General features: G+C 37.6%; 1 protein-coding gene across 3 annotated transcripts in view; it reads right to left on the reverse strand.

Moving 5' to 3' along the window:
• LOC107565336 (genetic suppressor element 1-like) overlaps positions 1-26,280 on the reverse strand; it is a 213,995-nt gene that overhangs the window by 11,066 nt on the left and 176,649 nt on the right. For 2 of the 3 annotated variants that reach the window (XM_016250553.1, XM_016250555.1), the window contains 6 exons: positions 24,374-24,585; positions 15,077-15,243; positions 12,724-12,921; positions 11,476-11,655; positions 9,725-10,035; positions 1,430-1,763 (listed from right to left, as the gene is read on the reverse strand). In XM_016250553.1, coding sequence (XP_016106039.1) covers positions 1,430-1,763; positions 9,725-10,035; positions 11,476-11,655; positions 12,724-12,921; positions 15,077-15,243; positions 24,374-24,585 — 1,402 coding nt within the window. The remainder of the gene's footprint in view (positions 1-1,429; positions 1,764-9,724; positions 10,036-11,475; positions 11,656-12,723; positions 12,922-15,076; positions 15,244-24,373; positions 24,586-26,280) is intronic. The other variant, XM_016250554.1, reaches the window with a different exon arrangement.

Raw genomic sequence — 26,280 nt, forward strand, 5'->3', positions numbered from 1 at the left:
CTTAACTCATTTGTATCAGTACTTCATACACTGTAGATTATGTTAACATGTGAGTCACTCTTTGAAGTCAACTGGATTTAAGCCAATTCTGACACCTCAACCAAAAACACTAGACTCGAAACAAGAGGACTCAGCAATTTTATTCCATCCCCAACCATTCCAACAGTTTTCACCTGATGTCCAATTGCTCCTGATTTATGATTTTATCACCACCCATACCTGCTTTTTCATGATCCAGCATTTCTATTTTTCCTAGATGACACCTGTTAATGCAGCTCAATAACTGAATTACTGTAATAATAAAAAAAAAAAAATGAAGTGTGACCTCTTGTATATTGTAGGCTGAATTTTTGTCATTAAAGAACACATATGTTGTCGGCGCTGATAGCCTTGTGGGCAGCGCACTGACAGCGTTCAAATCCTTACTTGAGGACCTTTACCGATCCCAACCCCTATCTCTCTCCCACTTTGCTTCATGTCAGTTCTGATCTGTCTTGTCATAATAAAGGCAAAAATGCCCCCCCCCCCCCCCCCAAAAAAAAGAACAAATGAAGAGTTTGGTTCCAAAACGATAAAAAAAATTGAGTTTCCACCAAAATCAGTATTGTATCTGGTTGGTATTGAAAAGTCCATTTTGAATTTTACGCAAAATGCAATATCCGCCGAGTTACTCTGTCATGTTTTATCTTTCTTTCCAAACCGTGACAAATGCCAGTCTCCCTTCTCTGCAGATTGCGATTTATCCTTTCAACCAATCATAGCGCACCATTCCACGCACTCTAGACAGTAATGGTGGAGCTTTGAATACACCCGGCATCCTAGTTATCCTCATCTATTTTGTACTTTGTGATCAACAAACAAACTTAGGGCTGCACGATAAATCACATGTGATTGTCATGCGCATCTCGTCAGTAAAGCCGGTTCTGTGAATAGTAAATCTCCATCACGTGCTTTCAGATGGAGCGGCATTTAATACATAGAGCCGTAGATCACCGCTATATCGCGTTCATAATCGCAGATGAATCACATTCGATTATGAACGTGATACTGCATAGCTTGTCAGTGTAAGTGTTTTTATTAATGCCATTAATGTTTTTGTTAATACAGCGTATAGCACTAGTCAACTAAATGAATGTAACATGGCAAATATGATGGGAAAAAAATAATAACATTTTATAATAAATCTTTGAAAAACAAAATCTGGATTTGAATTTTTAATGTTATTATAACCTAAAGATGCTATGTGAAAGTTTGAAACAGAAAATAGTGGTTTTCATCTTGCCACTTTCTTAGTAAAGAAAACACATTTTTACTCAAATTAATCAAAATGGATTTATAGCGTTTTGGAACCAAACTCTTCAAATATATGTTTAAAGTGCAGGGAATGCAGACATCTGTGTGACAACATTCAGTGTGAAAATGCCCTTACCTGTGTCCCTCTATATGCAGGTCTGCAATTTCCCCCTGTCTGCCCAGGTCCAGGTGCTGCTCTAGGACCTGCTGACGGAACTCTGAAACCTGGTACTGCCTGTCCTCTTTCTCTTGCCTTAGCTTCCGTTGCCGGGCCAACCAGCGCTCTTCCTCATTTGTGCGCTGTAGCATGGTGGCCGCTGTCAGACTGGCAGGTCCCACCCCTCCAGGGCCCAGATACATGCCATGAGCAGAGACAAGGCTGGGCACGGGGTGATGGGTGGAGTTTAGAGAATGGTGAAGTCCAGGCTGGATTGGTTTAGCGGTTGTAAGGATGGGCTCTTTGGTTTTATCTGGGGGAAATTATAGGCATAATGTTTAGCTGCACAGAATGATGGGTCACACAGGTTAAAGATTATATAAAGTGCAGTGAAATGTGAAGCTTGAGGCCAAATTAGATTTGAACTGATTGGTTTTTGTGTTAAAGTGGTAATGAAATGTACATGTGTTTGGCACTGGTAATGGTCAAATATATTAGAAAAACTGCTTTGCGAAAATATGTCATATCTGTGGTTTAAACAACTTTTTTGAATAAGATTTTAGGCAATTTCTATCTAGCCATCTAGCTAGCAAGCCACCATGTCGGCATGACATAGTTGTCTATATAAGCGTGTTGGCTGACTCCGTTGAAAACAGACGAAGCAACTTTAGGTTTAAATCACCGTACTAGTATCTATTTTTTTCTAGTACTTATTTTTTAGATACTAGTATCTTTTTCATTAAGTACTAGTACTTATTCATTAGCTACTAGTGCTTATTCTTTAGGTACTATTGTCTTTTGTAAAGTTACTAGTACTTATTCATTAGATACTAGTTCTTATTTATTAGATTCTAGAACTTATTCCAATAGTGACTAGTATTTAAATATAATTTTCTTGTTAATAAAACCATATTATGAGGAAACCACATAGAAAAGAAATGATCATTTGTAAACAAACACATAGAAAACACATTTTTGTCAGTAATGTAAACTATCATTTTGTAAACATAGTAGCCTAATGTGTGTGCTGGTCATTGTATGAGTGACCTCTGGTGGCAGGATGGAAATAAGACACCTATTTTATAACTTATTATTTTCCTATTTTTCCTCCAGTGAAAAAAATAAATATCATATCATTGGTGCTACATACGTTGAATGTCTTTACATTAATGTTCTGTACAAGGCACACAAAATCCATTCCTTATAGTTTTCAGACACACATATTCTTTATTTGAAAAAAAATTCATAAAATAAAATAAAAAAAGGCCAAAAATTATATATAAAAAAATAAAAAAATAAAAACACCAGGTTTGCTGTGCTTGTTTGTAGGGCTGCACAATTTGCCCCCCAAATTTTGTTTTTATACGTCAATATGACTAATAATAATTATATTATTATTACTAAATAAAAACATTAAACAAAATAAGGAATATTACTATATCACTATAATAACCACTAAAATATACAAAACTGAGTATTTAAAAATAAATATAAATATAGATGTAAGCAGCGATTACTGGGGTTCAAGCACTTAAAGGCCTTCATGGCTTCTATGTTGTCAGGGGTCTCAGCCAACGTGCAATGTATGACTGACACCAGAATGCATTCATGATGGAGAATATGATGACACACACACAGACTAATTAAAAAGTTTTATATTACTGAACACACACTCTATTACTTAATACAGACTAAGCATGCTCACACACAGACAGACACACATTATGCTGTAGATATAGTTATTTGAAATAACTTAAAGGGGTCATATGATGCGATTTCAATTTTTCCTTTTTCTTTTGAGTATTACAAGCTCTTCGTGCACAAAGAAGATCTGTAAAGTTGCAAAGACTAAAGTCTCAAATCCAAAGAGATATTCTTTATAAAAGTTAAGAGTCAACCACGCCTACCTAAATCGGCTCATTCTAACACACCCCCACATGTCCATGTCATGATGTGGGAAGATTTGCATAATGCCACCTAAATGTTCACGCAAAGAAAGAAGGCGTAACTTTTATTCTCGCTGTGGTATTGTTGTTGCCGCCGCCATGTCGTGAAGGCGCAGTGTGTTTCGTTGTGAAAGCGAAACTACTTTGTTTGGCCTTCCAAAAGAGGACACGACTAGAAATCAGTGGTTAAGTTGTATTTACAACACTGTTCCAGAACAGTTCAACCCAAATATTCAGATGTCTGCAGCGCATTTTATGGAGGACTGTTTTCTGACCTGGGAGAGTAGACTACAATGCCGGCTGTTCTCACTCACAGACTGTAAGTACGTTTTCATCTTTAAAGGATTTGACAATGATGATTCAAACACGAGTTTTGAGCAGTGTAGAGTAGCGCTTGTTGTTTGTCATTTCTCCGATCACAAATGCAGACATGGTTTTATGCTTACGCGGCGCGATGCAATGCAATGCGTAAAAAGACAGTATAAGTCATTATAATCCGTAATTATGTCCCCACTGGATGCAACAAATGCCTAGTTTATAATGGGTTTTAATGTTTTTGTCTCGTCGCTCCGGCCGGGACACGGCATCACAGTATGATAAGGGGCGTAACATTTCCGTCACACGCTTGAGGTATTCGGCCAATCACAACGCACTGGATAGCTGGCCAATCACAGCACACCTCGCTTTTCAGACCGATGAGCTTTGTAAAAATCAACGCATTTCAGAAAGGCGGGGCATAGAGGAGAAACAATAATGTACAGTATGTGGAAAATAATGTGTTTTTTTAACCTTAAACCGCATAACACATTTCATTACACCAAATACACAAAATAATGTTCTTTTTAGCAACATCATATGATTCCTTTAAATGTTATAAGATGCTTACTGGAAGTGTCTTGTTTTTAATATATTGTTTTCAGGTTTAAATTTAATCATAATGTGGCATAATTGTCAAAACTGATATGTCTGTATAAATGAAGTGGTAAACTTTGACTAAATGTGATTTTAAATGTAATTAATAATGATTTTAAACTATCTGAATGTCAGTATCTAAGTAAAACCTGAGAAAAGAACTTTATAAGTGATAGAATGAGCCAATGAGTGATCCTTTGCTGCCATCTAGTGGTTGTATTTGTACTTTCAGAGAATGCAGCATAGATACGTAGTGTTTTTAACCTTCATAACTATTACAGTGTCAGTTTCTGTCCCATCTCCATAAAATTTTGCATGATTGTTTAGAATTACTTTTACATACTTTTGTGATGTTTTGAGTTTTCTTTTAAGATTTATAGACTTTTGGGTACACTAGATCAAGACCATATTATGAAATGGCCCTGTTATGACAGTCCAAATGCAAATGTTCAACTTTTTTTTTTGATAATTATTGATCTAGAGAGTCCAGAGAACTGTACTGCACTGATTTTATTGATTTTGTGTTTAAAACCTACGACTAGTTCACAAAAGTAGTTTAAAAAAAAATAATAATCTCAAATGTTTAATGAACAGTTTGATTGACAGCATTGGTCCTAGACGCAAAGTTGTTCAGAATGAGGAGGTCTATCATATGATATGAAGATCTATTGTTTGTGTGAATATATAAAAATTTTTTTTTGCAATTTGAGGTAATTTATTATAGAAATATTGTGTTTTTGAGGCCTTTTTAATTGTTATAGCGCCACCTATGGTCCGATCTCCATGAAACTTTGCATGCTTGTTAAGAATCAACGGTTTCATGTTTTCAACAAGTTTCATAAAGTTTTAAGCGTTCTTTTAGGTTTTATAGGCTTTTGGGTATATTTGGCCACGCCCCTTTTCTAAATGACCCCGTTATAGCTAACCAAAGGACAAAATTCAAATTATTTTGGATAATTATTGATATAGAGAGTCCAGACAATTGTTCTGCAGTGGTTTGATTGAGATTGAGTGAAAAACCAAGGACTAGTTTGCAAAAGTAGGTTTTTAACATAATTGAGAATATTTAATGAACGATTTGATTGACAGCAATGGTTCTTGAGGCAAAGTTGTGTATTATAAGGAGATCTATCAAATGATATGCATATTGTGTGGATGTGTGAAACACCACGTGATTACAGAGCCATAAAACTCATTAGCGCCAACTAGTGGTTGATTTCTTTCAAAATTCTAACAGACATTTAGGGCTATGAGTCGAACACGCCCACCAAGTTTTGCTCCGATCGGCCTCCGTTAATCTTGTCTAATAGGTGCTCAAAGTTCATTGGCCGATGGCGGCCATGTTTTTGGAGATACGCCAATGTCCTCATAGACCCTCATGGCACATTGGACAAAGACACTGCATATCAATTCTCAGGTCAATTGGACTAACGCTTGAGTAGTTATAGCTGTTTTTATGTTTTTCTGTCAAGCGTTATAGCTGTTTTTATGTTTTTCTGTCTTATAGCGCCCCCAAGTGGTAGAGCTGCGCGTTTTTTTTTATTTGACCAAAGATTGAGCTCTTACACGTTTACCAAGTTTGGTGAAGATATCTCATTCCGTTCATGAGTTATAGCCATTTTAGTAAAAATGGCCCCTCCCTTTACAAATGTTTTGGCGTCACTATGCGACAGTGAGTCGAAATTTCAACTTTTGTTTTTTATAATTATTGATATACACTATCCAGAGAATATTTCTTCAGTGGTTTGGTTCCGATCGGGCGAAAAACCTAGGACTAGTTCGCAAAGTAGATTTTGGACATAACTCAATTGCGGAACGTGACCTGTAACTCAAGGATTCCAAAAATGTATTTTTAAAAAATATTTTTTTATATATATATATTTGGTCTAGGAGTTATGAGCACTTTCGCGTTTTTAATCGCTGTAGCGCCACCTATAGGCCGATTGGGGTGAGTCTTTGTCAGGTTCTCCCCAAATTGAGCTATATCCAGCCAAATTGAGCCAAGTTTGAAGTCTCTAGGCCTTACGATTTGGTCTGCATGATCAGTTTTACTGCAGAATAATAATAATAATCCTTACAATTACAATAGGGTTTCAGCACTACGTGCTTGAACCCCTAATAATAAATATAGCTGCAAGAAAAATTTAAAAATATTGTACACTTCCCTACACTGGAGAAAAAGGTAAGGATTTGCATATGTTTACCTTAAAGTTCTTAAAGGTGACATATTATGCCCCTTTTTACAATGTAATACAAGTCTCTGGTGTCCCCAGAATGTGTCTGTGGAGATTCAGCTCAAAATACTCCACAGACAATTTATTATATAATTTTGAAATTGCCTATTTTGAGTGGAAGCAGAAACAAGCTGTTTTTCGGGCCTGTGTCTTTAAATGCAAATTAGCTGCTGCACCCCGCCCCCTTTTCCAGAATAGAGCTGCGCCTTTACAGCTCGTATCTGCTAAAAAACATCTGTTTTGGCTTTGATTATCATGTTTATCGCGCTGAAATCATGCGTTTTAAACCATATGAGTTTAAACTTCAGATATAAGGTTTTCTGAGCGCACACATCCGAAGCACATGGACAGAAAGCAGCTGTCACAGCATGTGAGTACTAAACTAAGTTCTCATTCACACACAAGCCTACATTAAAAACACACCAGTTACAAAAACAGTCGGTTATGTCTGTAAAGGTAAACAGCTGGGAAATAAATTGCTTGTTTATTTTATATCTGTGTGGCAGCAGCAATATACAGTAAATAAATCAATAAATCTACTGCTCTCTTGTCTCATTCGAGGCTGGGACTTTAAACAGTGCTCTGTGCTCGTCTGTGCAGCCAAAGACAGAACAGTTAGCGTGCTTTGCTCAAACTTTCGCCATGGCATTAGAGCTGGTACACCATTGTCGCTTGCGAAATCAAAATGACGGCACCGTGGATGGAAACTTTTTCACGTTTCCTTGCTTGGTAGATGCACCGGGACCATAGCACTTAAAACCTGGAAAAGTCCGATTTTCATGATATGTCACCTTTAAAAGAAGTATTATTTTTCCTATTTTTACACAAACCAATTAGCAAGATAAGCTAATATACTGTACACAGCCGGCTAGGCCTACTTAACAATCAATTTCATTATTTATTATTATTTATATTTATTTATTATTTATATGGTTTTCATTATTGGTAATATTAAAGTATTATATTACCATGTGAACTCTGATTGGATGGTTGAGAGGTACTCATATTTATGTAATTATCTGTTTGAATTAAGATATCTCCAAATACATTCTCACTGGTTCTTTATGAGGGTGAAGATATCTCCAAAAGAACAGGAAGTAGTTGTTATTCTGTTTTTGATATCCTCTATTAATTAATGACTAGTATCATTCCAATAGTGACTAGTATCTATTTAAATACTACTAAGCATTCATTAGATGCTAGTACGTATTTATTAGATGCTGGTAATTATTCATCAGATACTAGTACCCATTTAATAAATACTAGTAGTTATTCATTGCGTACTAGTACTTATTTATTAGACACTAGTTCTTTTGTAATTATAGTGTAGTAAAATTTTTTATCTTACTAGTCAGATCTGCTTTTTTACTCGTCTTATGTTATGACTAGTCCGAATGGCCACAGTAGAGTTCAGTTAAACATTTTACTAGTAAAATGAAAAAAAATTCTAACTACTAACATTTCAAATAAGTACTAGTATCTAATAAATGTGAACTAGTATCTATTTAAAAGGCAGGGTAGGTAATTTGGTTCCAAAAAATTTTTTTATGCTGGACACACTCCGCACAAACACTACAATAGCGCACATTTTTCTAGGTTAAATACACCGTGAACAGGAAGTTGCTGCCAACTTTATTTTAGTGTAGTGACGTATTTCCAACTGAAACAGAATATTGAACAGAGGGCACTCCTCCTCTCTGTCTCTCACTCATAGCAACCTAACAGTTGGAGGGGCGTGGTTAAGGATATTCTGCCCAAGCAAATGTTCAGATTTTGATGAATGATTACCAAGACAATTTTTTTTTCAGTGGATTAACTTGAGGTGAAATTGTTCACCTCAAGACTAGCAATGTGCGCTAAGTAAATAAAGTAAATTTTGATTTCATGAGGATGAGCAGTCATATTTCATGTTTCAGATGATAAGCCACGTTTGAGGTCCATGATTGAAATGAACGTTTGGAAGTCCTGACCGATGTACTGTAATTACCACATAGACCAGGTGTTAATGATATGTCCGTCACAGACTATGTAACTTTGCCTCTTCCCATGGATTTTTTTTCTGCGATTAAGCGACTAATAAAATTTGTATCGATTAAGCCTCTTCCAGTCAACTATTTGACTGTTAGGGGCAGCCCCAGTCAATGGCAAGACAGCCAATCCCTGTGACATTACACTTTACAGTACTGTAAGATGGCGTGATGTTCCTAAAAAAAGCTATAATAGGACACATTTTTGTTTACATTTGGCATATAATTTTTGATTAGGATGGAAATACATTTAATAAATGATGTAAACTTGACTGACTGATTCATATCCACTTGAAGTCAGCATTTAATGGAAGTTCAACCTATCAATGCAACTTATTGATCTTATTGTGAATGTTTAACCGATGCATATGTTTATTTTATTTATTTTTTTGCAGTAACACTTTAGTATAGGGACCAATTCTCCCTATTAACTAGTTGCTTATTAGTATGCCTATTATTAACATATTGGCTGTTTATTAGTACTTATAAAGCACATATATTGCATGACTATATTCTATAGCCCTAATCCTACCCAATACCTAAACTTAACCATTACCTTACTAACTATTAATAAGCAGCAAGTTAAGAGTTTACTGGGGCAAACATCATAGTTAATTGGAGAATTGGACCTTAAAATAAAGCGTGAACTTTTTAGCTCATCATAATAAAATGTCCTAACTTCAAACATTTAGTCTGCTTAAACCAAGCCCTTTCTAGCAATTGACTGAAAGCTCCCATTTATATCTGCCTTAATCCAAACAACAACCGATGGTTAAGTCTCCATTAAAAAAAACAAAAAACAAATATTTATTAAATATTATTTTATAAATATTATTGAATATTTAATTCAATAATTTCACTCGGATGTATGGAACAAAAGATCTGTTGCTACTTGCGTTACAACTCATAAAATACAAATATGTGGAGTGGGACCAGGTGTAATGAATTTCACAAAAACATGTCACGTTCCACTCTAAATTTTATACCATCCATCATGATGACATATTTTTATTATTTAATTTAATTCAGATTTCACTGTGTACTTAAACCATAGTATTAAATTGCTGAAACTAGTACAACAAAATATATGCTACTAAGCATTCATACTGTTTTTGTGGTTCAGTTGGTTTGGCATATGTGAATCAATGTTCATACCAGGTCTGTTTGTAGTGATTCTGTCTGCAGGTTTGGCTCTGTCATCTGGGGGGACTCTCAGCCCATGAAGCTCAGCCAGATAGTGGCTCTCTTTCTCTCGTGCTGACCTCTCCTTCTGTCGCTCCATCTCTCTTTCACGTTCTCTCTCTTTTTCCCTTTCTCTCTCCCTCTCTCTCTCACGCTCCAGCTCCTTCTCTCTCTCTCTCTCCCTTTCTCGCTCACGCTCTTTTTCTCGCTCAGCCTCTCGTTCTCGTTCTTTTTCCCTCTCGCGCTCTCTTTCTCTCAGTCGCAGCTCGTCCTCCATCTGGAGTCTGTGAAGACACAACACACACAGATGAGCTCAAACTACAGAAACACATACATATGCAAAAATACATGTTTGTGGTACTTCTAAAGTTTGTCCAGCAACAAGCAACTCATAAATTTAAACTAGTCCTTCAAACTACAGTCAAGCTCTCCTTTTGTAGTTTCCCCAATGCTATTTATTGAAAAAATTTAGGATGCACCGAATTTTTTCGCAGCCGAAAATCGCATTTTCGGTTTTCGGCCGAAAGAGAAGAACGGCCGAAAATGCGAGCCGAAAATATAGGCTACATATAATAATAATAATACATATGGCGCGCCGCACCCTGCTCGGCAGTGTTCAGCACGCAGGTTTCACTCTCCTCATCACTGCGCGGTTTGACGCTCCTCTCAATGAATGTGCGTTCCGCTCATGTACCGTTCATGCTCACTGGAAAAGCAAAGTCCTGTAACATGGTGTAGGCTAGTTCAGCTGTACTGGGCAATGCTGGTAAAATGATGCTACCTTCAGTGACGCTACGGTCTGCACATATGCTCTGATAATAATAGCTTTGTAGGACTATACATTATTTGGATAATTAGTCCAAAAAACAATCTAACAAACAACAACTTATATCTGATTCTGTTACATAGAAGTGAATAAAAATAATATATTGATATTTAATATTAAGGTAACGCTTTACAATAAGGTTCCATTAGTTAATGTATTAACTAACATGAATGAAAAATGAACAATACATTTATTACAGTATTTATTAATCTTTCTTAATGTCAGTTAATGAGAATACAGTTGTTCACTGTTAGTTCATGTTAATTCAGTGGATTAACTGTTAACAAGAACAACTGTTGATTTTAATAATGCATTAGTAAATGTTGAAATTAACATGAACTAAGATTAATAAATGCTGAAGAACTATTGTTCATTCTTAGCTCGTTAACTAAAGTAGTTAACTAATCTTAACTAATCAACCTTATTGTAAAGTGTTACCAATATTAATATAAATTCTGTCCAGTTTTATTGTGTTACATTCAGTAAAAGTGTGGTTATTTTATTGGCTTGTGTTTTTTTTTAACTCAGTATCATTTAAATTGAGTTAAATTTTAAAAGTCTTACAAAATTACTTTATATTATTTAATAAAATAATAAATAATCATTACAAAGCATGTTTGGTTTCGGTTTTCAGCCAAGTGCATCCAGAATTTTCGGTTTCGGCCCAGATTTTTCATTTCGGTGCATCCCTATAAAAAATTATAAAATGTAATCAAGTCTGCAATGTTACTACATTACTACAATTAGATATAATGTCATGAAATTAGTTTATGGCCATTACCATTACAAAAATGACAGTGGTACAATATAATAGGGTATAGTGATTCATCAAGTTGTAATACATTGATATATTTCAGTATTTCTGTTTACGTCCAGGTTTCATGGTGCTGTTGTTTACCTCTCTGACAAGCGTTCGGACTGTAGGCTGGACAGTGAGGGGTGGCTTAGGTCTCCAGGGTAACGCACCCCAGGCAGGTGCATGTGTACTGCAGACGGGTGAAGAGGAGGTAGAGCACCCCCTGCAGGCAGTGGATAGAACGGTGACCTCAGCGCTGACAGACAGAATGGATCATCCATTCTAAGAGAGTTAAAATGGGCAGAAGCTTAGAAGCTTGAAATAATTTAAACACTGTGGCTCTTTCAAATCATTGCTCTGTTTCTCTGAGCATTCTGACCAGCCCAACACAGCAATGTTGGCTCAAATTGAGTTTAGGGCTGTTTGGCCAACAAAAGGCTGAATTGGGAATTGTTTCAGGAAAGGTGCTATTGTGGAGATGTGGTGATACAAAAATTACATGTTACACCTTTAGGCTGTCCTGTGCAGTACATTAAGCTCTGCTTACACCAAGAATAGTAACTATAAAGATAACTATACTGATACATATATATGTGTCCTTACTAATAGATGATAACATTGTTTTTTTATTAAGCACATAATGCAGTTATGTCATCTGCCACTTTAAAAAAAAAAAAGTGAAGAGACATGTGGCCAAGTATGGTGACCCATACTCGGAATTAGTGCTCTGCATCTATCCCATCCAAAGTGCACACACACAACAGTGAACACACACACATCGTGAACACACACCGGAGCAGGGGGCAGCCATTTTTGCTGTGGTGCCCGGGGAGCAGTTGGGGGTTCGGTGCCTTGCTCAAGGGCACCTCAGTCGTGGTATTGAAGGTGGAAGGGAGCGCTGTACATTCCCTCCCCCCACCTACAATCCCTGCCGGTACGAGACTCGAACCCACAACCTTTGGGTTACGAGTCCGACTCTCTAACCATTAAATGCTCAAGCTCTTTAAATTTAGGTGGAATCTGATTGCCTGTCAATATAAAATAACGAACAATGAACGATAAAAATAGTTATGGTGTGGACTTCCTTAATCTCACAGAATTAGGTGATTATTAATGACTGATTGTTAAAACTTTATAGTTATAGTTATCATCCTTTATTGTCCATGTCATTGTTATAAGTGTGAACGTTCTGCTTAATGTCTACTTTTGTGTTCCACAGAAGACATTCACATAGATTGGCAACAACCTGAGAGTTAGTAAGGACAGAATTATCACTTAATTTGCTTTAGTTGACAGAAAATCTAAAATCTCCAGGGTTTTAAACATGTTATTCGTTGCATGTTTGTGTACCTGTAGTGTGAGAAGGAGGGGTGGGGCAGATATCCAGGGTGGTAGTAGGCAGCAGCAGCTGCAGCAGTGGCAGGATCAAGTCCCAGAGGTAAAGAGGGCATGCGGAGCTCCTCAGCTGTGGCGTAAGGACGAAACCCCCTCAGATATTCTTCAGGAACACTGGCCGGGGGCACGGCATGGGGCATCTGACGGGGCAGGCTGTCAGTGAAATACAGGAAAAGAATTTAAAGCAATATAATCAATTTAAAAAAAAAGAATCATGTCACAAGTTGTGTCTGAAAAGGAATGGCAGGTTTTAGGATTTCTCCACACACCTTAAAATTTTTAGCATGAACAAAATTGTAACAAAGCGGAAAGGTAACACTTTACAATAAGTTTTCATTTGTTAAAGGCAAGGCAAGTTTATTTATATAGCACATTTCATACACAATGGTAATTCAAAGTGAAATTTTTTTTTTTATTGAAAATGAAGTAAAACAGTTAAGAATAAAAAAATTAGGAAACAGTGCAATCAGTCTGGACATTGCACAGTGCTCATTCAGTAAATGCACAGCTAAACAGCTGTGTTTTGAGACTGGATTTAAATATGGCTACTGATTTAGCACATCTAATCTCTTCTGGAAGCTGGTTACAACTGCGGGTGGCATAATAGCTAAAAGTGGACTCCCCTTGTTTTGAGTGAACTCTTGGTATTTTTAACTGACATGATCGTAATGATCTGAGTGGTCTGTTGGATTTATATTCAGTGAGCATATCTGCATGTATTGAGGTCCTAGGCCATTTAGTAATTTATAAACAAGTAATAATACATTAATATCAATCCTAAATGTAACTGGAGGTCAGTGTAAGGACCTGCGGACTGGTGTAATATGCTCAGATTTTCTAGTTCTAGTCAGAATCCTGGCAGCCGTATTTTGTATGAGTTGCAGCTGTCTAATGGTCTTCCTGGGAAGGCCAGTGAGAAGTCCATTAAAATGGTCTACTCTGCTGGTGATAAAGACATGAACGAGTCTCACCAGGTCCTTACAGGAAACAAAACATCTAATTCCTGCAATGTTTTTGAGATGATAGTATGCTGATTTAGCTATTGCTTTGACTACTGAAACTAAGGTATGACTTGAGAATCACATCAAGATTCTTGACTTGATTTTTTGTTGTTTGACCCCTTAGGGTATGCATTAACCTTGAGAACTTCATCTTTGTTTCCATGTGTGATGACTTTGTTTTCACTTTGTTTAACACGAAAGTGAAGAAAGTTTTGGCATACCTAATTTCATCAATGGATTGGCAGGACTGACAATGAAAAATACTTACAAAGCGTTTATTAACCTTTGTTGATATTAATTTCAACATTTTCGTAAAGCATTCTTAGAATCTGTTCCAAATTATTTAATTGACCTGAGCTAATAATGAACAGTTTTCTAACCAGTGTTTCCCATTAATTACCAAGATTGTGGTGGCCCGCATCTAATCCGCCCCGCCAGTTACATAATAACCTGAAAATATTTCATAATAACATAAAACATTTCTAAAATCCAAATAGAGATATGGCTTAGCAGTAGGGCTGCACGATAAATCGAAATGGAATCGAGATCGCGATTCGACAGAAGCTGCGATTGTCATACGTATCTTTCAGTGAAGCACGGTTCTGTGATCAGAAGTAAATCTCAATCCAAAGGCCAGAGGGCGCTCTCGTGCTGAAACTCCAAATACACCTCACAGAAGAAACCCAGAAAATGCCTATCGCTGCAGCTGAATAAACAGAAGATTCAACTGCTTTCATTGATTCAACGTGACTAATAAACACACGACTATGGCAATATACGGTTTATCTGAGTTCTTATTATTATAATTTTCATTAAAATAAAGTATATTTATAATGCAATGCCTTTATCACTGCTTAAATACTATGAAATATGTTGCGTGCCTTATTCTGTGTAAGAAGCCACATCATCTCACAGATTTATTTCAAACACTCGACTGACGTTATGAAGTAAGTTTGGAGTACAAATATGTTATTAAATGTGGTATTTTCACATGCTTTCAGATGGAGCAGCATTTACTTCACAGAGCCGTAGTTCACTGAGAAGCTATGCAAACAGCTGTCATTATTGCGAACGATTTCTTCGATTTCAGAATCGCACAATAAAATCATCTCCGATTTTTTTGCGTAACTTGTCAGTGAACTACGGCTATGTGTAGTAAATTCTGCTCCATCTGAAAGCATATGATGATGATTTCCTACTGATTACAGAACCGGATTTTTTAACAAAATGCGCATGACAATCGCATTCGATTAATCGCGCAGCCCTACTTAGCAGTCGATTTCCCACAGTTCGTCAGTAATACTCACTTAAGAGGCTGAAAGCGCGAGTCCTGCATCACTGACACGGGTGTCAAGCCGAATGCGAAAGGGTTTCCAATTAGGTGGGCCGGTACAGTGGGATTACCTTTCTCTTGTGTAGAAGAAGCTTCTGAACTTAACCTGTCCCGGCTGACTCCACGAGGACCTGACTCAGCCTAAACAGACAAAAGAGGAGAGTTTTATGTGAGAAATGCACTATTACAGCTTCTTATGCTTACCAGACAACCCCAAGCAAACTCCAATATGCAAAACCTTGTTTATGCTTGATGTGGTGCAAACCACTGCAGATTATGCTCCAGCTCCATAAAACATCAAGATTAAACAAATAAAAATAATAATAATAATAATAATAATCATCACCTAGGCAAATGATGGTACATTGGATTGGCAGTTTGTCTGGCTCTAAATTGTGCTGTGCTCATGTTTGTTAATCTGTGTATCATTCATTTTGATTTTAGAGAAAACGGCTCCTTTTTGCTTTTTTATTTTTTTCCAAAAATGACATGTGCCAGAAAGATGTTCAAGGAGAGAGATGTGCTAATGCGGCACATTCTCTTGTTTTCTTTATTTTTCAAAGGCATGACTTTTTGTAGTCATTTTGAATATACACAAATAAAAATATACATTTTAGCATGCAACTATAAATAATAGGATATTAAGTTATTTCCGCTGCTGAGGAAAAAATCCAAGCGAACATCAATTAATACTCAATATTAATTAAATAAACTCAGCAAAAAAGCTATGACTCCTGCATATTTCCTATACACTTCAAAACTGGATTGTAGTCCCGTTTGTCTGCTTATTTAGTTTACAGAGTTTATTTAACCCATTGCAACTTATGGGAACTGGGCGAACTAGGGTAACTACTCACCTTAATGTTGTTCTAAAGGCTTATTACCTTCCTTTTTTGAAACACACACAATTTCCTGCTCTCACTTGCCCATTTAATAGCAGAGAATAGTGACTTTCACTTTTTTTTTTTAAGCAGATGCAAGTCTGTTGTAAAACAATCCTATGTATCTCATGGCATGTATTCCAAGTGTTCTGAAGGTATACTGTAAGGTTTGGTGAGAAATAAACCGAAATGGCAAGTTATTATATTTGAAAAAAAAAATAAATAAATTTGTTATTACATTTGAAAACATTTTTTTTTATAAAATCTTGCGTTGCAGACCTGTGTGCGAGCGTGCAGCAGCTCGCACTGTGCACATATCCTTTTGAGATATCCATTAGGAACGTGGTTGGGAACCACTATTAATGGGATTTTCACACCTGGAACCACATCGATGTACTCACAGCTTGTCAGTGCTACATTAAAGCCATATTTAGAGGACAGCTAACTGCAGGCAACATCAAATATGAAACACCTCTAATTTTGTGACTTCCTCTCCTTCACCTTGTTGTATAACATGCTTCACTTAGCAACAAAGCAAACTCAAACTGCACACCCACATGCGGCCCTTGATCTGTGTCTTCCCCTCTTAACGCTCCCATAAACTCTTGCAAGTGGAGATGGAGGTGTCCAATGTGCAGCCACCAAGAAAAGTGGATCGAATATGACAAATATAGTCAAAATCACAGATTAGTGACGTAAACCTGAGATGGACATATAACTGTCCCCATCCTGATCCATTTATTGAGCGGAGAACAGACTGTTGGAGAAGGCAAAGACCTTGCCATTAGCCACATTGCTTTTGCTTTGTTTGTGGCATGGCTAATGACATTTAACTGCAGCTTACAGAGGTTATTGACAGGTTAATACAGACAGAGTCTGACAGATATTTCTGCACCTCTCAGTTAACACTGACAAATTAAGCTGAATGAGATCTGTGGGGCTGTCAAATGCTCTGATTGTCTTCCATGTGATCTCTCTGCTTCACTAAGAAACTGCTGGTTGTTCGTTTAAGCAATAAACTATGAAAGGCTGTGCTATATTGTGAGTTTAGATGCAGTTAAAGGAAGCTGTTACACTCTCAGAAAAAAAGGTACAAAATAGTCATTGGGGCAATACCCTTTAAAAACTAATATTACTAATATGTACACTTAAGGTACATTGTACCATTTAGGAGTAAATAGGGTACATAGATATTAGATTTATATTTTGTACCTTAGGATGCCACCACTAGTTTGTAACTTTAAACATTTGTACATGTCCAAGTAAAATAATAATAATAATAATAATAACTAGATTGAAAAGTTTGTAGACAAACTTTAAGTTGGCTTGAAAAAGCCTAGCTAGAAAGTTTGAAAACGTTTTAAAAGCTTGCAGTCTGAAAGTTTTCAGTTTGAAGTAGTTTGAAAGTTAAAATAGTTTTAAAGATTACATTTGGAATGTTTTCAAGGCAATGCAGTCGATCAGAAAAACAGATAGGTATAAAACACATTGCTATGGTACCTGGGGTGATTGCTAGGCTGTTTCTAGCATGATTAACATGCTCCTAACATGTTACTAGCATGGTTAGCATGTTGCTAGCACAATTAACATGTTACTAGCATGTTGCTAGCATGATTAGCGGTTATCATGTTACTAGCATGATTGGCATGTTACTAACATGTTAACATGATTAACAAGTTACTTGCATGTTGCTAGCATGATTAGCATGTTACTAGCATGTTTAACAAATTGCTAGCATGTTTCTAGCATGATAAGCAAGTTACTAGCATGTTGTTAGCATGATTATCAAGTTACTAGCCTGTTGCTAACATGATTAACATGTTACTAGCATGATTAGCATGTTACTAGTATGATACTAGCATGTTTATAACATGTTTAACAAATTGCTAGCAGTTTTCAAAAAATTACAGTCATGGCCAATAATGTGTGTGATGAGTTTGTAAACAGAAGTTAAATAGACAAAAAAGGAATACATTTTCAGATTTTATTTATATATAAAAAAATAAAAATTATGATTGAATGAATTTAATCCAACACTTCATACTTGTAAATTCAACTATATTACACATTTATAATTCTTTTTGTGACACTGGGTTGCACAGTTTTCATTCAGGAGGCTTTTTTGTTCATGCACGCACACATATACACATGCATGCATACATATGCACGCCTACATTTACAGGCACAGACACATTATACAGATGAACACACCACATGCGAAAAAGTCTTGCTCTGCCTCCTCCCAAGTCTCATCAAAAATCATCCCAATCACCTCTTGTGCTTTGTACTCCTCCTTCGCCATGTTTTTGTTTGTTTCTTTTATTATTTTATGCAATCCAAAACGCTGCACTCCGTATCTCTCCGTTCAAATCTTTCCCTCCTGCTCTCCCGGATATCTGCCATAATTTGCCGACAGAGAGCAAGACATTACCATGACCTTCGGTGCTTGGCTAAGTTGTCGTGGCCATGACATATTGACTTGTAGGAATTTAATAATATGTTGTGATCTCAAAATATTAATTCATGGGAATGGCATAGCATATTGAGGCCATGACATATTAACTTGCGGCCACAAGATCATTTTGTCAAGGTAAAGGCATCCTTATGTCATGGTCATGACTTCTTATGTTGAGGGAACAGCTTCCTTTTCTTGTGGCCATGAGTAAACAAACCCGCATGACCGTAGCAAACAGTGATTATCAGAAATGCATATTAATAAATTAACATTTTATTTTGAATTAAAAATGACAGAGTTGCAGCTTCTATGTCTTTGAATGGGGAAACATAAAACAGATGATAGAGCCGCCATACTGAGCATTGCATTTTTTCCCATAAGAAACTATACAAGTGACACGTCTTGGGTATTCTATAGTCTTAGCTTCAATGCAAATTAAAGTATTTGCATAACATTAAAGTATATTCAATTTACTAATTTTATGAAGAATATGTTACAACAATTAAAAAAATAACAGCACCACCTCTCTTGTGCATGTTCTGAGTTAGGGTTAACCCTAACCCTAACCGTGTATGTGCGCTCTTGGTGCACTGTTCACTATAACATAATTTCTGCTTGAGCACAGTGCAATATATTCACGTAGTTGTCCAAATTAATGTACAGTGAGTGTTTTATAATGGATGCTCACTGAAGACGTTTAAGTTATAAAGAATATCTGCAGTAACATTTTTGTAAATTTTTGCAAAGTATGTTTGCAAAAAAGAACACTGAATGTTTAAATCTATCTTGAATTTGTTTTGTTAAAAGCATAAACAAAAGTAATAACACTAAAATACAAAGGTTTTTGTGAATAGAAAAGGTTGGGGGGGGTGCTTGCAGTACTGATTCGGAGAAGGAGGAGGCCTTGAAGTAAAAAAGGTTGAGAACCACTGATGTAAGGGTACCCCTGGAATATGTAGAAAGAAATGGCTCATTTTAACGTAATAAAAGCATAATGGTTCATTATGTAAGGTCTTTATACACCTTTGCAAACATAGTTGTGTATATTATATTGCATTTCTGTCAATAGATCCTCCTAAATATTACACACTACCTTTAACCTAACCTAACATTCTACTATATTGTTCGTGATGTAGACATTTTTATCCATCCCATTTCACAGTCTTTTAAATGCCTTCACTTTTAAATTAATTCACTGATCGTATCAGTCACATACTGGTGTAGACTATAAGCCTACAGAAAAAAAGTCATATATTCAAAACTTTATAAGCATGATTGTCGGGCATTTCGGGGGTTTTCTCCCCTCACATTACACAAAGAACTGATTTTAGGGTTAAATAGGCCCAGAGAGCTTCCTGAGATTTGCCCATCTTTGTGTGATTCCCCCGAATAGTGAGGTCAAAATATAAATTTAATGCAGGATCAAGAAAAAATCTGATCGTGATTAAACCAGAAAAATGTCAAAGAAATTAACAAAAACAATTTTTAAACATTAGATCACTCTCACCCAAAGCAGATGATCACAGATAATCGTTTTGATGTACTCTGCTTGACTGAAACCTGGCTAAAACCAAATGATTATATTGGTCTAAATGAGTCTACTCCACCAAGCTACTGTTATAAGCATGAGCCCCGTCAGACTGGTCATGGCGGTGGTGTTGCAACAATATATAGTGATATTCTCAATGTTACTCAGAAGGCTCATAACACCCAATGTTCTTGATACATTGTTAGAAGAATGGCATCTACGCTAATATTAGTCTGTTTCTCTCTTATTCCGAGGTCACCGTAGCCACCAAATCCAGTCTGTATCCAGATCAGATGGTCACTGCAGTCACCCGGATCCAGTACGTATTCAGACCAGATGGTGGATCAGCACCTAGAAAAGACCTCCACAGCCCTGAAAGACAGCGGAGACCAGGACAACTAGATGAGCCCCAGATACAGATCCCCTGTAAAGACCTTGTCTCAGACGACCACCGGGACAAGACCACAGGAACCAGATGAGTCCTCTGCACAATGTGACATTGCTGCAGCCTGGAATTGAACTGCTGGTTTCGTCTGGTCAGAGGAGAACTGGCCCCCCGACTGAGCTTGGTTTCTCCCAAGGTTTTTTCTCCATTCTGTCACCGATGGAGTTTTGGTTCCTTGCCGCTGTTGCCTCTGGCTTGCTTAGTTGGGGACACTTCATTTCCAGCGATATCGTTGACTTGATTGCAAAGATACTATTTAAACTGAACTGAGCTGGATGATGACATCACTGAATTGAATGATGAACTGTCTTTAACTGAAAAATTAGTGTTTACTATTGTCATTTTGCATTATTGACACCCTATTTTCCTAATTAATGCTGTTCAGTTGCTTTGACATAATCTGTATTGTTAAAAGTGCTATATAAATAAAGGTGACTTGACTTGACTTGATTCAGTCAATCCTGATGCTAATGTGTTCAACAGGTGACTTTAAATTCACTTCTGTCATTTTAAAGAATTAAAGTATCAAATTTTTATGGCTATTTGTTATAAAAATCCAAAACAAGACAGGATGTAATGATATCTGGCCATTGACTGCATTACATACAAATTCTGTGTGTACATGTCGGTTTACTTGCCATGTTTGGGGACAAAATTCATAATAAATATATACAATAAAATACAAAAAAAAACATGAATATAATAAACGTTTAACTGTTTTCTTTGGTTTGTTGGTATGGTTCAGGTTAGACTGCAGTAATTATAATTATCTTGTAAAAACAGCATAACTATATATCATGTCCTTTTATAGAGCTACATAAATATATACGTGTGTGTGTGTGTGTGTGTGTGTGAGGCGACAGGTGTGCAGTGGGGCTTATGCACATTAAAAATTAAAGAGGAGTGTGTTGTGATGGAGCCCAGGGTTGCCTGATGCCTGGCTCCTCTGTCTTTCTCTCTGTCTGTCTCAGAGGCTTTTGTCTGGCAGGAAGATACACCACCTCAGTATAGTGAGGACCCCACACTCACACAACATATCTTAGTAAAACTCATGAGTGTGTATGTGACAACTATTGAGAAAAATCATATTGAAGTCACAGTAAGCTAAAAGCGAGAGTTTATAATTCATAATTGTATCTCACTCTGCAGGATTATGTAACTTGAGGGTCAGGGTCGAGGCAGTCAGGGAAATCTATAGAATCTTGGTTTATGGGATTAACCCCCCCTGCATGCACACACACTCAGCAATAATAAGGGTTGAGCAGCAGACAGAGAGCTCTTTGTTCAGTATGTGTGTGTGTGTGTGTGTGTGTGTGTGTGAGAGAGCTATGGCCTGAGCACCCCTGGCCCTCTTCCTCAACTATACCAACACAGAATCCTTAGTATGTGTAGTCGAACCCCTCCTGTCATAAAGTGTGATGTCAGAGGTGTTCAACCTCAGTTGGAGCAACACATAGACAGGGCTGATCAGAGACTGGAGCAAAACACTGCGTCTCTCACTCACGCTGGATCACAGATCTCCCAGCTGAGTGCCAGCTTCATTTCAGTTAAAAAGGCACCCCAGTTTCTCAGGGTGAGCGTAGAAGTAGCCAGAAGAAGTTGATGACCGTAATCTTTAAAGCTGCAGTCCGTAACTTTTTTTTTTATTAAAAATGATCCGAAATCAAAACTATCTCCTGACCTTAGCCAGATTCACAATGGTATAAGCTTATAATAATATTTTCTAATTTGAGTGGTACAGGGTAGGTTTCGTAGGAAATTCAAGCATGCCGCTGTGTCATTACGTTACGTCTGTAAACAAAGAAGTTGTCCCTGGTTGTAGGCTGTCGCATGTGAGGGTGCTGCAGGTGGCGGATCGTTTATAGACTTTTCTCACAGCAGCTGGAATAATCAAATGTGTTAATTTGATGGCGGATTGTAATCCAGAAATGATTGTGTTTATGAAACACATGTAAATCACTGCAATTAGATTATGTTCCAGTTTTAAATCCGATTACAGATAGCCTACATGGGATTACACAAGTTTTGTATTTCAAAGAGAACCAGTTCTAAGGAAGAATAATTTGCTTTTTGGGTTAAAAGAATGTCTTTATTTGAAATTTGAATGGCACGACAATTAGAGATTAGACTGTAAAGTTACAGAAATTGAAATCTACATGTAACGCTAATACACACTACATACATGTAGTCATGCAATGCTGATGCAACTGTTATATTTAATCACCATTGGTAGTGTGATTTATTGTAATGCTTTTTTCTTCAGTTGATCAGAGCAAAAGTGGCAGACATATTACTTAATTGTTTAGATGACAATATCCAGTGAAAATTCTTATTTGGGCAATACTTCCAAGACAGAATCTGTGATTCCTAAGTACAGTATCCACACCGGCGCAGTGACTGACAGCCACACATCAAAACATTAGATTTAATCCACACTGAGGTGCCATGCCGGTGCACAACCCACATAAAGAAAATAATTCCACAAATAACTGCAATTGCAGGTTTCAAACAGAGATGGCGACAAAGATGCAAAACTTACAGACTGCAGCTTTAATCAAAGCGAGTACGCACATACACTTACTACAGGCATCTGAAGAGGGATGAGGACACATATGTTTAGTGCTGTTGCAGGGCTATTGTTTAACACTGGGGACAGAGGGCGTGTATAATGAGGGGGGGGGGGGGGGGGGGGGGGTGGGGGTGGGGGGGGGGGGGGGGGGGGGCTAGCTGGTGCTGTTGTCGGCTGTGTATCACCCAAACATGTCACACACATTCTGACAATCCAGCACTGTACGTGTATGTGAATAAAGCAACAAGCCTCAAGTAGGCATGTTGCTTCAATAAAGCTATATGGTATGGTACAATTCTTAGTACCTGTTACTACAGTCTTCAGTGTCACATGATCCTTCAGAAATTAGGCTATTCTAATATGCTGAATTGGTGCTCAAGTAACATTTATGTATACTTCAGTCATGAAACTCTAGATGGCGCAAACTGATGGGTATTAACGTAACTGATGATATTCACAGCATTAAATGACTTGGCACAAGCTGATTGGTTCATGTTGCATACGCAACGAGCTTGCTACTTCACATTTAAATGGCTGGTTAGCATTCACTTGAGCATTTGCAGCGCGCTTTCAGAGTTCCTCTGAAACCCACCACCTTCCCCAGCTCCACCTGTATAGATCTGCTACGGGTTATTTTATATGCTATTTGTGCAGCAGCAGTATGTCTTAAATACTCACAGCACTGTATCGATATATGCATTGGCAATAGCAACTTCCTGTATTTGCAGCCTATATCTACAACTACAGCAATAACCAGCAGCAGAAGCAATTCAGCAGCAGCAGTGTAGCAGATCAATTCTGCCAAGACCAAATACATTAACATTGTCATAACCATTACCATGCTAAAATCTTCCAAGAGCTGTCATGATTGAAATAATTATTACAGTTTAAAACTGCTTTTTTTTTTTTTTTAATTTTGTGGCATTCTGCCTTTATTAAGATAGGATAGTATAGAGTAGACAGGAAGCGAAGTGGGAGAGAAAGAGGTGGGGATGGGATTGGGAAATGACCTCAAGCTGGGATTCAATCTCGTGACACCACAACGCAACAAGGTTATTGGTGCCGACAAAACTGCTTAATATTTTTGTGGAAACTGTGATACTTAAAAGAAAAGCATTTATCTGAAATAGATTTTTGTAAATCAATACTACGCATTGTTATACAGACAAACAGAGAACTGATGAACCTGAAGAAAACCACATGCTCTGTTCCTTTTCAGCTGCCTACCTAAACCGCATGTTAAAGTTCCTGACAAGACAGCTGGTCTGTAAGGAAGACAATCAAATTGTTGCATTCTAAGACTCTCTTAACATGTTACAAAGCTGTCTTTGTATCAGTGAGATGGCTCTCTAGGGTTTTGAACAGTGCTTTTGTATATTATGATTAACTTTACCTCTCGTACAGGTCGGCTCTCGCTCCTCCACAGGCCGTTGACGGTTTTGGTGGGTGCTATGGTGACAACAGGTGGGGTACTGGGTATGCTGTGGCCCCCAGGAGGCACTATAACTGGACCCATGGGGCCTCGCTTGGGCGTACTAACTGGGGAGCTGTGGTTAGTGGCCGGAGATGAGACAGGAGATGATTCGCTGCTGATGGAAGATCCTGCTAAAAGAGAGGAAACAGGAGTGAAACGTAATTCTGTAATCAACTTCATGCCATGTATCTAGGTATTGTTCCTTGATCCTACTAAGTGAGAGGAAAGAGAAGAGAAACAGTTTATCAGTCATTCTGTAATCCACTTCATGCCATTTATTGTCTCTTTATGCTTAAAAACAAAAAATATGTGATCTCTGCATGAGATTGTAGCTTATAAATAAAAGCAAATTGAAACCCACATTGCAAACACACTGCACCAGCTTCTTACACATCTCTGTACGAGTTACGACTTAAAGCTGTGTGCGCACCTGTTTATTTTTGACTAGTTCTGTTTGAAGTGGAAAGGATATATTATATAAATATAAATGTCTCGTGGAGGAGTAGAGAGACAGACAGCCTACATCAAACAGATGGAGACAGGGAGGAGAATTCATGAAGAGAGATGACAGGAAAATCTCTGACAAGAGAGAGAAAAAAGAAAGTCCTGCATGGACATCCAGCCAATTACAAATCCAGTGCTATATCATCGCTCTCTAAAGCGGTTATCATTGGTGCACCTCTACACACACTCCATCTGTCCCTCAGTCTGTCAGTTTGTCCGCTGTAAGAGGTGAGCAGAGTCTAACACAGACCTGGGCATTTTACGGCCCCGGGCCATATCCGGCCCTCTGGATATCCTTGACCGGCCCGCGTGAAGTAATTGGTTAATTAAAATTCAAACGCAAATGGAGCCGTGCAATGCCCAGGTCTGATATAGCGTCAGCGTAAATCTACATTATTTAGCTATTTGTCTGCAACATGACATAAATAACCTATAAAAACATAATACAACCGCACTGCTTTTATTTTGAAGGCAACAATATATGTTTTTTTAATTTACATACGTCCGTGCATGTGACTGTACGCACCCTCACTGAAATGTGTTCGCGATCATGTAGAACAGCATTCAAGAGTTCGCCGTTAGCCCTTAAATAGGTTAGCTAACATTAAAAAAAAGAAAGATTGATGCAGAAGACATGGACTTCTAAGTATGTATTTACTGAAGTCAAAAGTAAAGCTGTGTGCTTAGTTTGTGGAGAACAGATAGCTGTGTTTAAGGATTACAATTTGAATCGCATTACGAGACTAAACACAGAGAAATACAAGAATTTGACGGATGCAGAGCGGGCACAGACATCTGAAAATTTGCTAGCTAAGCTGCAAAAGCAGCAAGGACTTTTTACCAAGCTTCATACATCGAGGGATGCAGCAGTCAAGTCCAGCTTTGTGATATCCCACAAAATCGCGAAAAACAGTAAGTCATTCTCTGATGGGGAGTTTATCAAAGAATGTTTGGTGGACTCTACAGTGTTAATATGCCCGGACAGAAAAGAAGCATTTTCGAATGTGCTGCTCTCCAGGCAAACCGTAAAGAGACGAGTCGAGGATATCGCAGGAAATCTGGAGTTTCAGCTGCAAAACAAAGCGGACAATTTAGACTTTTTCTCCTTGGCTCTGGACGAGAGCTGTGATGTCCGTGACACAGCCCAGTTACTTATATTTCTACGTGGAATAACGAAAGACTTTGAGATGACGGAGGAGCTGGCAGCTTTGCGGTCTATGAAAGGGACTTCCACGTGCAGCGATTTGTTCACAGAGGTAAATTCATGCATGGACAAACTGGGACTAAAACGGGACAAACTGATAGGTGTTATAACCGATGGC

The sequence above is a fragment of the Sinocyclocheilus grahami genome, unplaced genomic scaffold (assembly GCF_001515645.1).
Source record: "Sinocyclocheilus grahami isolate Dianchi unplaced genomic scaffold, SAMN03320097.WGS_v1.1 scaffold995.1, whole genome shotgun sequence".
Taxonomy (NCBI): Eukaryota; Metazoa; Chordata; class Actinopteri; order Cypriniformes; family Cyprinidae; genus Sinocyclocheilus; species Sinocyclocheilus grahami.